This window comes from Geotrypetes seraphini, chromosome 4 (assembly GCF_902459505.1).
Source record: "Geotrypetes seraphini chromosome 4, aGeoSer1.1, whole genome shotgun sequence".
Classification (NCBI taxonomy): Eukaryota; Metazoa; Chordata; class Amphibia; order Gymnophiona; family Dermophiidae; genus Geotrypetes; species Geotrypetes seraphini.
In genome coordinates this window covers 58,483,445-58,497,992 of record NC_047087.1, presented here as the reverse complement: position 1 = coordinate 58,497,992, position 14,548 = coordinate 58,483,445, and the positions used below count along the sequence as shown (strand labels likewise).

General features: G+C 41.8%; 1 protein-coding gene across 1 annotated transcript in view; it reads right to left on the bottom strand.

Moving 5' to 3' along the window:
* The window catches only part of CHD9 (chromodomain helicase DNA binding protein 9), a 499,652-nt gene that overhangs the window by 69,754 nt on the left and 415,350 nt on the right, over positions 1 to 14,548 (bottom strand). Inside the window, 2 exon segments of the mRNA XM_033940083.1 lie at positions 9,628 to 10,530; positions 13,065 to 13,267. Coding sequence (XP_033795974.1) covers positions 9,628 to 10,530; positions 13,065 to 13,267 — 1,106 coding nt within the window.

The following is a 14,548-nucleotide window of genomic DNA, read 5'->3' as shown; positions in this document are numbered from 1 at the left end:
TAAGTAATCTGGTTTCCTCAAAGGACAAGGAGAATGGTAAACACACATGCATAGAACTCCCTAGTTATAGCTGATTAGGATTTAGCTTACACCATTTTCTGTAATAACTCAAGATATTGTACGTGATACATTCAAGTACAGAAGGTATTTTCCTGTCCACAGAGGGCTTATAATCTAGGTTTGTACCCGAGGCAACGGAAGATTAAGAGATTTGTCCAAGATCAAAAGGAGGAACAGTGGGATTTGAACCGATATACTAAACTACTAAACATAAAACTCAGTAACAATAATTATGGCTTATAGCTGTTATCATAGGAAGAAAAAGCCTCAGGGCATGGCTTGGTACTGTCCTCACAAGCCTAAAAAGTGTGCCTCCTCATTGGCATTAAAAAACCTCCTATAACAACACTGGCCAACACTCATTTTGGTGCCTCAAATGTTAGACCTGTTTCAGGGTATATTTGACCTGCTGATTCCAAAAATGGTACCAGTTTTCTTCTATCGGCTCTAGTTTTTGAAATACAGAACATGTGCCATATACCACTCACTCTGCTTGTCCATTAAAAAATCAGGATATTTTACTTAAGAGAATGACACAGGGATAAATTTGGCCCCGTCCCTGCAGGAACTCAATTTCCCCATACATTTGAGTTTTGTCATTGTCCTTGTTCCCATTCCTGTAAGCTATGTCTTAACTGCACAAACCTCGAATACTTATGATTAAAGTGTTTGAGGCTTGTGCAGATGAGGACAGAGCTTGCAGGAATGGGGCAGGGACAGGAAAATAAACTTGCCGGGATGGGAAAATGAGTTCTCACAGGGATGGAGAAAATTTTGTCCTCATTCTCTAATTTTATACTGGCTGAGAATTATTTTCCTTTCTTCACAGGGAATAGTGGGGTTCTGGTAGTAGAGGGAGGGTAATGGGGGGGGGGGGGGGGAGAACATGAAAATGTTAAATTTGTTGAACCTTTGGCTTGGATGGATTCCGCTATGCCACAAGTTATTTCTTTGTTCAACAATAAAAAGATTTGAACATAAAATTATATGATCTTTTTATGGAATCTTTTTCTGGAAGCAATCAGGATCAGGGAGATATCTTCATGCAGATGAAAGAATGCTTGTTCTTTGCTCTCAATGTCCAAACTGTGAAGGTTAGGGATGATATTGAGATAGAGAAGAAACCTCTTGTTATGAATGATGTAGGTTAGATTCTAGTCTCCATGGTCCTTTGGAGGCTAACTCCAGAAGTAGAGGAAATCACACCTACCTCAGTCAAAAGGGTGCAATGAGAATCATGATTCCTTGATCCTGCTTGAGATTCAGCAAAGTCTTCCTCATAAGGAGTATTGGAGGACATGCATAGAGGACAGCCCTCCCCTAAAGGAGGAAGGCATCTGATCCTAGTCCGTTATATGACCTGAGCCTATAGCAAAGCTGAGGAACCTTGTTGTTGCAGTGAGTGGCAAAAAGTGCCCCATACTCGGAAGACCTATCTGGCAGTAGCCATATTCAGAATTCACTCATGAGGTTGTATCACCCTGCTGTCGTCTTTCCCTGTCAGATGTGTGGATCTGAGCATTATGCCATGGACAGAGTCCCAGTGCCATATCCTAACAGCTTCCTGACACAAGAGCTATGATCTTGTGTCTCCCTGTTTGACGACATAGTGCATCACGGCCCGATTGTCTGCTTGGATAAGAACAATCTAGTTTGACAACCTTTAGTGTGTTCCAAATGGCTGGCATCTCCAGATCTATGTAAAGGGAAGTCTCCTGAGTGAACCTTTGTCCCTGAGTGTGAAGCCCATCTATATGGGCTCCCCATTCCAGGTTGAATGCATCTGTTGGTCTCTTTTGTAAAGTGTATGTGTGTGTGTGTAGAGGGGTTGAACTGTAAGTTCCAAGGTCAGATTGGCCTGAACCATCCAACACAAAAGTGACTCCCAAAGATCGGCAGTGACTAAGACTACATCTGCTAGGTTCCCTAAGGCCACAGGGAAGATGGATTCACTGATCTTCTCTGAAATGGAGACAATGCTATGGGAGGCCACATGGCTCAACAACCTCAACCTCTGCTGAGCCAATACCTGCTGATTTTGTCAGACTTTCAGGGTGATGGTCTGTAAAGCCTTAGCCCTGGGAGGAAGTTTGGGCTTTAACTGTGTCCAGCAGGGCTCCTATGAACTCCAATCTCTGTGAATGAAGGAACCTCAGTACTTGAATGGTTCTCTGCATGGAAACCTAAGCTCCTTCCTTGGATGACTTCTTGACCAGCCAATTGTCTAGATAAGAAAACACATGAATCCCCAGCCTGCATAGGCATGCTGCAACCACAGCAAGACACATTGTAAAAACTCGACAGGCAGATGCAGGCCAAAAGGCCAGTATACGGATACTGGTAATGGTGTTTCCCTACCCAAAATCTGAGATATTATCTGTGTCCAGGAAATATATAGATGAGAGTGTAAGTATCCTTTAACTCCAAAAGAGCATTCCCAATTGTTTCCCTGGATCATAGGAAGAAGTGTGGCCCAAGGAAACCACTCAGAACTTTTCTTTTTATCAGACATTTGTTCAGGGCCCTCAGATCTAGGATGGAACAAAATGTTCCCATCTTTTCAGGCACTAGGAAGTACTTGGAATAGAATCCCATCTCTTCTTCCCTTGGTGGTACAGGCTTGACCATGTGGGCCTGCAGAAGGAAGAATTCTTCTGCAACTACTGCCTGGTGCTGAGGGATGTAAAAGCATGCCTTTGGTAGATAGTTTAGAAAATTATAATGCCATCTAAGGGCATAACCCTCCCTACCTCAGACTATTTTGAGAATCTACCATTTGAAGGTTATAAAAGGCTATCTTTGATGGAAAAATTGAGCCTCCCTCCAACTGTTATGGTCAACTTTTACTGTGGCTATGCTCTCCTGCTTTCTGTTGAGGTCTAGAGTGAGCCCACTAGGACTCCTGGGAAGGCTGGGCCAAAGGACTGGATCTATGCCTTTGAGAGTATTAGGACCTCTTCTGGTTCCCACCTGAAAACCTCCAAGAAATGGAGGCCACGGAAGGAGTGGACCGAGAGAGGATTTTCATGGTGTCAGTTCTCTTCTTGATAGGGTCAGTGACCTCCTCCACCTTATTCCCCAAAGATTATCTCTTTGGCAGGGGATGTACAGCTGCATCCAAGAGAGCCTGTGTATACCAGTACCCAATGTGGACAGCCTAGATGCCACAAAGATACAAGCATGGAGGCTTGGTAAAAAGGAACTCTAAGGTCCTGATATCTCACCCTGTGGGTGTTGAGGCATGGACCCTAGAACTCTTAGCTCTTTTGAGAGCATATTCAACAACCAGAGTGGTGAGACAGCTGAGGCTTCGCAAATCTTGAAGCCTTCTGGACTCTATACATGAAGTCCACCTTCTTGGAAACTGACTGCACAGAGAGGAGTCCCCTAATTCTTCATTTGCATCTGCTGAAGGATGTCATGCACTTTCACAACTTCCTCAAGGATGCCCGAAATAGCAGCCCTGGGCTCATCCTTAATCGCCAAATGAAATGGAATGACCCTATTCATTTTCCTCAAAAAGTCCAAGAAGAAGAGTTCCTCTGGTAGAGACTTCTCTCATCTCCTATGGTGGGGAGAGGTATGAAGGCAAAGGAGCTTTCCTTCAAGACCTCCTCCATAACAGAGAGCATAATACCCTTCTCAACAGCTCACACAGCCCATAATATGCATCCCAACAGCTCACACAGCCCATGTCACCTTACATATCCTTAATAATAGCATCTGCAGATGCTATTGTAACTCGGTAGATAACTCGGTAAATACCTGTGGATCTGCAAGCTAATTTTCCAAAGAAAACTTCTCATGGTATTTCATTCTGAAAATTTAGGGCTGGCAGAGAAGGTATAGGGGTAATTCTGTAAACTGGGCACCTATAAGTGCCTACTTTCCTATATATAATCCTAGCTGGGTCTATACACACATAGAGCAAAGAAGATATAAGGAACCCACAAAAAAACAACAGGTGTCCAAAAAAAGTGGGAGTTGAAACAAAGGCACAATGGAGAGTGATGGAGTAAATAGTTCTTTCAAAACACTTTTATTAATCTAATTCATATAAGAACATAATACAAGCTGTGTTTCAGCTTTCCTGCCTTCATCAGGAGTGCAGTTTCTCAACTTTGGGATGGAGGCACCTGCAGTGAGAAGAGAAGATACAGAGGTAATTCTGTAACTGGGTACCTATAAGTGCCTACTTTCCTATATATAATCCTAGTATTGCTGGGTCTATGCACAAATGCCATCCAAAGAGTTGCTGTAACTACACAAATGTAGTTGTGGGATATACACATATAACCATGTCATGTCTGTGTCTACCTTAGAGGACTATACCAGCTTCTAGACTCAGGACATGAGCACTGAGGGGCAGGTCCTGATCTGAACAGCTGAGGGGCTTTTTCCTCTGATAGGTTGGAGGGAATCACTGCTTATTTCAAGGCCAACAACAGCCCCCTATTAAGGCAATGGTGCTGATGCACAGGCGATAGACAAGGCATGGGCCTATAGGATTGGCTGGGGTGGACTAATGGCTAATATCGATATCCTTGAGGCCTTAGCATTGTACAGGGCCAAGATCCGCTCCAACTCTTTTGTAGTATGGTCTTTAGTTATTCCTCAGAGACAGACATCAGTAAAAATGGGGCCAGTGTTGGTTTGGTAACAACCATTGTAGATGCCAGTGCTGAATTGGAAAGTTGGTCCTGTCGATTAGGAGACTGATGCATCTGCACCAACTCCACGTAGGGGGAACCACCCTCGTGGCACAAACACTTTTTGGGTATCAGTAGTGATAATGGCCCAGGCCTCCTGGCACTGTGCTTCGAAATGGACTGATGTCGGTGCTTCTTTGCCTTTGCTCGACATATGACATCGGGGTCCCTCAGTGCCAATGAGACCGATGTCAAATCCAGACGTGTCCTTGGTTTTGGGACTGATACAAATTGATCCTACAGGGACCTACCAGTGGTCAATGTCGAGACAAGGGGAGATGTCCTCAATGCCTGCATATCCCAGTGTCCAATGGATCGGTCTTAGAAGCACCAAAAACTCTCTCATACTAGATTTCTCTGCTCTTTTGAGTCCGTTTCTGCATTTTTAAACACAGAACACAATTAGAGGCTTTGTGATCAGGGCCTAGGCACATCAAGCACCAGTTATAGGGGTCAGTCCCAGAAATGATTTTGTTTTACCTAGAGCACTGTTTAAAACAACTGGAGGTTTTCTATGACATCAAGGGGAAAATAGCCAATATGAAATAAAACTCAATTATGAAAAATGAAGAAATCTCTTCAGAAAGAGAAAAAACGAATCCAGCCAGTGATTGAGCCTAAGTGGGCCTCAGAAGACACAAAAAAAAAATCTAAGGAAATTTGAACCTGACCCCATCCCTGGCAAAAAAAATCCCAAAACAACAAACAAAGTGGTAAGGAAAAATTACTTAGAAAATTAAAATGAGAACACCCCCCACTTATCACGGAGGAAGGAATTCTAAAAAAAATAGAAAATGAACAAGGTGCTGAGGAGAGTTCACCAAGCATGACCTCTCTGCTCTGCAGAAAAATGAAGATTGCTGGCCCTGTGTACTTGCAACAGGAGTGAATACACTCACAAATTCACAGTGCGATACTGCCAAAAGCTTCTTAAAGATAAGAGAATGCTGGGTTGCATTTGCACCAGGACTCTGTTGGATGACATCATCCATATTTGAGAAACAATGTCCTGTTTGTCCTCAGAGATATTGTCTTCTGGCTATGCCACTATTGCATAGTCAGGTAGTAAAACCTTTCAGAGTGAAAGGGAGAACAGCTTGTAATATTGATATCGTAAATGCTGCTTACAAAATGTTCAATTCTATATCAAAACTGGTATTTTTACTCTTTCATCATCATATTAAGAAAATCCAAAACTGAAAAACTATATTTGACATTTATATTTAGCAACACAGAATATTTTAACTTTCCATTTTTTTTAATTCACTGAATCTGAGGGGAACGAGCACAAGAGGCTAGAGTACTAGTAGAAAACAGACTGGGCTCAAATAATGAAACTTTCTTGAATGTTTGAGGCATTTTTTATCCAGATAGAATGGTTATATGTACATTAATTGCTTGATTCATAGGTTCTTGAGAGCTCTCAAATTTCCAGCCTGAAGCACAGGACTCTACTACGTTGTAAAGTGGAGGCACATGCTGGAGCCCAAAAGAGCCATCATTGTTTGTTTAATTTTAAAAGTAAAACACAAACTAAACCCCTCTTTTACTAGGATGAGCTATGCTTTTTAGCGAGCGATAAATATTAGCGTGCACTAAACACTAACGCATACATACGTTACCCTATGGACACGTTAGCAGTTAGTACACGCGTTGATTTAGTGCTTGCTAAACGAGCGCTAAAACGCTTAGCGCACCTTAGTAAAAGAGGGCCTAAGCTTATACAGTACATATGATCAAACTTTGACACAAATAGATCAGGGGATGTTCTAGTAATGCTCCATATAAAATAGCACTTCGTTAGTTTTGGTCCCTTCCTAGGAATCCAGAAAAACAGAAGCTGAATCTGCTCACCCTAATGCTTATTTAAATTTCATTGGGAATGGGAGATAGAAAAAGGGGAAGTCAGGTCAGCAGTCCTTTCTTCCAACTCAATCAGTACTAGTGTTGCCCAATTCAGGAAAAAAAATTTTGATTTAATTAAATTTGATTTTCCTGCCCAATTGGGTATTTTATTTATTTATTTATTTTTTCAAACATCCTGGTGGGTTTATTTTATACTAGAAGGATGTAGAAAATGAAAAAGTGAAGCAAACTGGAAAGAACCACAGCAATCACAACCCTCACTTATTTGGGTCAATGACAGGATGGAAAGAGAGCTAGCAAAGCCAATGAGCCAGCTTTGGCTCATCTCATTGCCTTCTCTTTAAATGGCAGCTTGCTTGTCTGTTGCTGTATTTCTTACTATTCCTTTTCAAAAACAAATACTAAACAGCAGCAATTCTTTTTTTACTTATCCTTTTAATGCAGTGTCTCTAGCATGCCCCGACGGGACCCGTTTCGCCCACAAGGGCTTTTTTAAGGGTTCATAAAGGAGCTCTTCTTCAGCGTCCTTCCTCATTAGTATTTGTTTTTGAAAAGGAATAGTAAGAAATACAGCAACAGACAAGCAAGCTGCATTTAAAGAATAGGCAATGAGATGAGCCAAAGCTGGATCATTGGCTTTGCTAGCTCTCTTGCCTTCCTTTCATTGACCCCCTTTGCCCTCTCCTACCCACACTGGTGCTGCAGTGTAAACAAAATAAACAAACAAAAAAGACTTTTCCTCTCTCTGTTAAATCCTAGCTCACGTTTGCGGTCTAACAGTAGCTCTGGCAGGATACACATTTCAAATCTGACACACTGTAATCACAAAACAGAAAATAAAATTATTTTTTCTACCTTTTGTTGTCTGGTCATTATTCAAATCATGTTGGTCCTAGGCTCTGCGACAAACGTCTTCTGATAACTCGCTTGCCAGGGTCTCCTGCCCATTTGTCATTTTTTTCTTTCTCTGTCCTCCCCTTCCGTTTTCCTTCCCTCTCCCGGAGGTCTGCCATCTTTCCTTTTTTTATCTCCATCCCCACAGCTGCAGCGATGGACCCCACCATCCCCAGATCCATCACCTCTCCTTTTCTCAACTACCCTTTCATCCAGCATCTCTCCCTCCTTCCCCACCACCCCAGGGTCCACCAGCTCTCCCTCCTATCCAGTATCTCTATCCCCCTCCCTACATCATCTCTTGTGTCCAACTTCTCTCCCTTTCTGCTCCTTCCCTCTCTAAATCCCATTGTCCACCATCTCTCTCCCTCTTCTCTGTTTTTAGATTGATTATTTCTTCCCTCTCTCCCCTCTCCATGATCTCCCTCAAGTCCATCTCCCCCTCACCATCCATCTTCCCCCCAATCCAATTCATCTCTCCCATCTTCTCCCCCAAATCCATCTCTCCCTCTCCAGTCCACCAACTCCCCCAAGTCCATCTCCCCTCTTCCCCCATCTACCTTTATTTTGATGTTAAAACTTGTTGCCGGTGGGGGGTAGTGATTCAGTGATCCAGAGAGTTCTCCTGCCACCACTCCTTGCGTCTTCTCTCCACTGTGGCCCGCCCTCAGTGAAAACTTCCTGTTTCCGCTTGGGCGGCCGAATAGAGAGAAGACGCCCAGACTAGAGAGCAGGGTAGTTAATCGCATTCGCTACTGCTGCTTTTGCCTGTAATTAAAAAGCAGATGCGGGGAGGAGAGGAGAAATGCTTTCAGGAAGGAGAGCCAGCCAACCAATGTAAAAATTACCTTGCTGCCGCCGATCCGTGCACAGAGGTCCACTCGGCGCTCCCTTTGCCGAAGTCCTTTCTAGTTTCGCAAAACAGGAAGTTACATTAGATGGAAGGACTCTGGCAGAGGGAAAGCCTGAATGGGTTTGCAAAAATAGATCAGCAGCAAGTGAATCGATTCGAATCGAAAATCGGGCAGCTACTGGGTTCCTAGCAACATGAGCCCTTATTCACAACTACCAGAGATTTTCCTTCTATTTAATAGAAATGCTCTCCCATTTCTCTTAGTGAAGTCATTGTAGCACCAGTTCTGCAGCCAAGAACCATGTACTAGGGCTCATTCTGAAACCCTCTAAGTCCAGCCAAAAGGTGTCCTTTAATGATGACTTCTTTCCCCCAAGGGGCTATGAATGCTGCCTCCACAGCATTCCTGCACCCAGTCAAGCTGGGATATAGAAGACTTTAGAAACAGAACCTAGGAACTTCCACATGGCAATGCAGAATACAACCATTGAACTAGTCCTAGATAAATTATTATAATGGGAAAGTCTTAAAAGACTTCAACAGATACAAAGTGCAGCCATGTCTTGACACATTACTCCTATCCTTTTCTTTGCATTGGTTATCTGTTGAAAAGCATTGTTCCTTTAAATTGCTGATTTTGATTTTTAAAGTTTTTCAATGAATAGTGCCAAAATATTTTTGAATAACCTGTTTATGTTCTTTATATTCGCAAAATGAAACAGATTTTTCTCTTCCATCCGTTAACTCTTTTATGCTTGAATGTGCCCAAAGGCAGGCACACTCTTGTTCTCTGGCTTTTCTATGGAACAGTATCCCTTCGTATATCAGGAATAATGATGATTTTTTTAGAATTTCATATAAGTGTTAACACTAATTTTTAGATAGATTGCTCATTTTTTTTTATTTATATGGGTACAACTGTTCTATGGGACAGGATTGACAATAATATATGGTTTTATGTATTATTTTGTTTGCATTGGTTTGTTTGTTTTTTTTTTGCTTTGTAATATTACTATATATGTAATTTGCCCTGGGCGTAATTGGTAAAGCGGGCTAAATACTTGAATAAATAAAGCTGTGCTCAAATCTTGCGCGCCTCCTAATACTTCAGTCATTGCTGTTGCTTTGATGTTTAGCCTTCTCTTCACCTGTTCTTCACAATTCATTTGTGTGTCACCTCTACAGTTGTTAAATAAAAAGGTAGCTTGTAAAAAAAAAAAAAAAAAGCTATTAGCGATAACATACCTCGTTTTTGTACCTCTTCCTCATCACTGTCGCTCTCTCCAGATGAAGAGGAAGAAGAAGAGGAGGAAGAGGAGGAAGATGAGGTTGTTGAAGAACAGGATGAAGATGATGAAGAACTAGACCCTGATCGAGAGTGGGAGCACGAAGAGGAAGATGAGGAGGAGGAAGAAGAGGACCTTGATGAACAGGATGATTGGTTGGAATCAGAATCAGAATCTGAACTTGATTCAGACCCTCTTTTCCTCCCTCGCTGTTTCTTGGAAGCCAGGTTTGGCGTTAAGGGCTCTGTCCTTGCTGCTACCATGCGCCTATCTGTTTCTACCTTAATGATCGATTTCTGCTCCTCAGCTTGTGACATTGTGACATTCTTGGGACTCATAGGTTCAGACTTCAGTCCTGTCCTAGTTTCCTCTATAGACATAGACTCTTCCTCTGAAGACTGAGACTCATTTTTGAGGTTTTCATGTTTCACTTTTGTCTCCTCATTGTTTCCTTTCATATCTTGCAGTCTTGTAGCTGACTGAGGTGTGAGGGGAGAAGGTGCCAATGCCACCTGATACTGAGGATGTAAAAGTGGAGTAGGAGCTCTTGAATGTGCCACTTTATTCTGACTATAGTTCCTTTGGGCAACCATAAAAGAGAGCTCAGGATCACGGAGAATGTGGTAGTCCGTCCTACTAACTCCATGTTTACCAGCACCAATGAGCAAATCCCTATCATGAGTCCCACATTCCCACCACACTGGCAAATCTGGATTTGGTTGACAAAGTTTCAAGCGTTCAAACAGCTGTGGATGTCGAAGAGCCTGCTCCCGCACCTTTCTAAGAAGTTCAATACGATACAAAGTCCTTGAGGCTCGCTCTTCTGTTATTGGTTGAATGGAAATGCTTGGGTCTACTAATTCTGTGTTCAAAAACAAAACAAATTGAGTATTATGTCCACATTTGTCAGTTAATACTTCTGTAGCAGATATTCTACTTCCACACTCCTGATTTACAATAAAGATTCTTTTCTCACTTTTTAAATCAATATCCTCTTGACATACTGGTTAGCTACCTCTACGAACCACTGAGGGTGAGAGCAAAATGAAACTCTTCTAAGAGCTAATTCCAGTACAGTACTGGAAGAAACACTAAGACCTTTATTTTAGAAACATCCCCACATGTAAATAGTGGCATTTGCACATGGAGATCACAAACACATGTAAATGGTAATTTCAGAAAGCCACTATTAATACACATGGAGATCACAGAGATTAAGAGGTATGGTTTGGGATGGTCAAAAACCTATACAAGTAATCGCCATCCTATGCAGGAAATATTGTTTATATTTAAAAAACCCCAAAACTTCCTGTTAAGCTATGCACCAGCTCAGAGGCATAGTTATTTAAAAAGTGCTCATTTCATGCAAGACTTGATAGAAGGAATTAAGGGAGTAACTTCCCTTAATCCCTTATTACTGCCTCCAAAAATGAAAGAAACAAAACAGAAAAAAAATAAAGATTTGTAGATGTGCTAGCTACATATGTATATATGTGTACTGGCATTTAACGCGTGGAAGCTGTATAATTGTTTTAATGTGAATGCTAGCCGTTATGTGAGGAAAATGCAGAGTTGATGGCACTCTTTTTGTGCGTGTACAAATTTGTTTAAAAAAAAAAAATAGAGAGCTTGTCCTGTTGTATGTGTTGGTAAACATACAACTACTGCACATATACTTATTTCACAACTTATTTTACACGACTGTGCATATACTTATTTTACAAAAGGCTTCACATTTGGCCAAGCTTTTTATAAAATACAGGAGCAATTGAATACATCCTGAACTGGATACTTTAATTCCATTCTTTAAGACCTGTCCAAAATAAAGGCCTGCATTTAATAGTGAAAGCAATGTTTGCCTGCTATGCAATGCAGCAGCTTCAAATACTTTTAGTCTCAGCAACAGGGAGTCTAGAAACATATCTAGGGTTTGTAGAAAGGCATAAGCCACTATATTGTAAAATTAGCTCTACATTACTGATGATAATTTTTAAACAATTGCCAAGGTATACATTTTTAAACCAACACCAGTAAATTAGAGTCTTACAAACTTCCTGGCATAATTTACATCATGACCATATCCTTCCACCCCCAGGCATTCCGTATATTCACATATATACCTCATGGGCAATACACAATTTAACATATAAAACAGTGGTTAAGAACACCTTAACTAACCAAGTGTTCAAGGTTTATATATCAGAATCAAATATCAAAATTTATTGGAATTGTGGGTAATATATGGCTGCAGGGTATACAAAGACATGGGCTATCTAAAGTTTTACCTACAAAAATTGGTGCTTACCTGCAGGTTGTACATGGGTATGGGTTTAATGCGAGTTATGGGCAGAAAATGTTGGGTATATATACAAAAATAGAGTAATCACCATCATCCCCTCTCCCCCATTGCCCTGCTTGATTCCTTACAGGCAGCAAGAATCAGCAAGCAGTACTCCATACCTGCTTCTGCCTTTCCATCTGCATCTTCTGCAGGCAGAACTGGCAGGTTTTGCAAGATTACGGGCCCCTCTGTGGTTCCAACTGCAGAAAAACCAGCAGAGGAAGAGAAGCAGGTAAGCAAGTTTGCCTGCCAACTAGAAAACAACTGCACAGCAGCTATGTAGATTAGACTTCTGCAGGTGGTGGTACCTCTGGTATGCCACTGCTTTCTACTTGCAGATGACTAACCAAGATAAAAATTCTCATTGAAAATCAATTACTTATCTAAGAAGGTGCCACTAATGTTTGGGCCAAAAGACTGCACCTAGTCTACCTATGCTTTAATCCTACCTTAGTAATGGTAAACTTAAAATCAAATATAAACATTTTATATTTTGCTGGTCCTATAGAAAGGCTATATAAAAGGTCGATATCCTGACTATGGAATAAAGAAGAAAATAAATGGTGGTATCTCTCAGGTTCTCCCACTTCTCAAGCCATTCCCAAGACTATCTCCTCTCTCATCCACTCCTTTCAATCTCTTCCTCAGACACTTCAGCACCAGCTCTCCCTCCTCCTCCAACTGGCATTGACTGCTGCTGCACTGTTTTAGGGATGCTGGGAGGTTAGCTGGCACAGTAAAATTAGTAAAAGTGCTGCCAAACATAGGTAACTGAAACTTAACAACAGGATCACGAAACACAGGTGTAGAACAATGAGGCCTTTTAAGAAATGCCCCTTTTATTCTTATTATTAACAGGAAAGGGCATCATAGCTGAAGAAGGTGGCAAATGTAAATAAGAACTACAACATATCAAACTTGGATGTTTACCTATTTTCTGCACTTTAGACATAACATTCTACTCTAGTCTATGTGTCAAACATAAAGACATTTAGCAGAGAATGAGACTAAAACAGTGAAAGTGAAACAAAAATGGACACCAAGACCCTACAAACCTTCTTTGAAAGGAAGACGGCAGACTCTTCGGCACATGGACATAAATGCATATAAATACTTCTCTAAGCTTTCATCCGTTTTCTTATGGAGCCTTGCCATAGCTCGGAATTTTGTCCAGTCAAACTGTCCCCTATCAGGATCAAACACTACTCCAAAAGTGGATACCACTCTATAAAAATCAGCTTCTTCTCTCCTTGTCCATCTGGAGAGGAAAAATAAAAAAAAGGTTAAATTGAAAAACAGCAGCAAAATTATGATAGTTTTCTTTTATTTGGCAGTTTTCCTTTGCTTCTCTGAACTTAACAGTCCTCGCTGGAACTGGTTTCGGTTGAACTGGGTCATTAACCCCTTCAACTGCATCTACCTATCTAGAAATCCTGATTTCCTATCAAGCATTTTGATGTCATTCAAAAGTGCCAACACAGACAGGCTTTCTATTTTTTTTTTTTTCCAATTCTTTATTCATTTTCAAATCATTCAACAATATTATAACAAATAATTCATATGAATCACTTGAAAATCTTAACCAATAATGTCTTAAATACATAAATACCCCCCTCTCCCCTCCCATCCCACCCAACAATAACAATGAACTTAATCAAGTCACATACTATATATCCCCACCCTTCATTAATAATACTTTTATAGATAAAGGTGTCTAATCATTCAAATATACAATCAATGGTCTCCAAATATTTTTAAAATTAGTATAATTTCCATTGTGTAAAGCAATGGTTCTTTCCATCTTATATATATGACATACAGAATTCCACCAAAAGGTATAATTAAGTCTTGTATAATCCTTCCAATTTCTGGTAATGTGCTGAATGGCAACTCCTGTCAATCTATATAATAAAACCGTAGGCGGCGCATGCGCACTCTTATCCGCATGCTTCCATGATCCGTATGTCCGTGGCCGCCAAGAGTGCAGCATGCCCCGCTCTTACTACGGCCCCACGCAAAGCTGACAAATTTAACAACGCGGCACTTCCCTCCATTTTCGCAACGGCGGTTTCCCCAGATAGGGGAAGCCGAACAGCTCACTCCCGCCTTCACGCCTCTGCTCGGCACGGCGCTTTCCCCAGATAGGGGAAGGCGAACAACTCACTCCCGCCTCATGGTCCTGCCGCTGCTGCCGCTCCTGTTCACAGCAGCCTGCACGTCGCCGACTCCACCCCCCCTCCCCTCCCGCAACAACCGGTGCTTGGTCCGCCAAACAATTCCTGCCGTTGCTGAAATTTGCCCCACCGTTCCTTCCCTTCCTCCATCAGGTACAGTTCAGCTTCGCCTATGTTAAAAGCAGCTGCTTTGAAATTGGAGCCCTGCCGCCACCGTAACACGTTCCCTCTGCCGCGGTCCCATATGTCAGAGAAGGGGCGGGACCAAGGCAGAGAGGAAAGTGCTACGGCAGTGGCAGGGCTCCGATTTCGACGCGGCTGCTTTTAACATTGGTGGAGCTGCACTGCACCTGATGGAGGGAGGG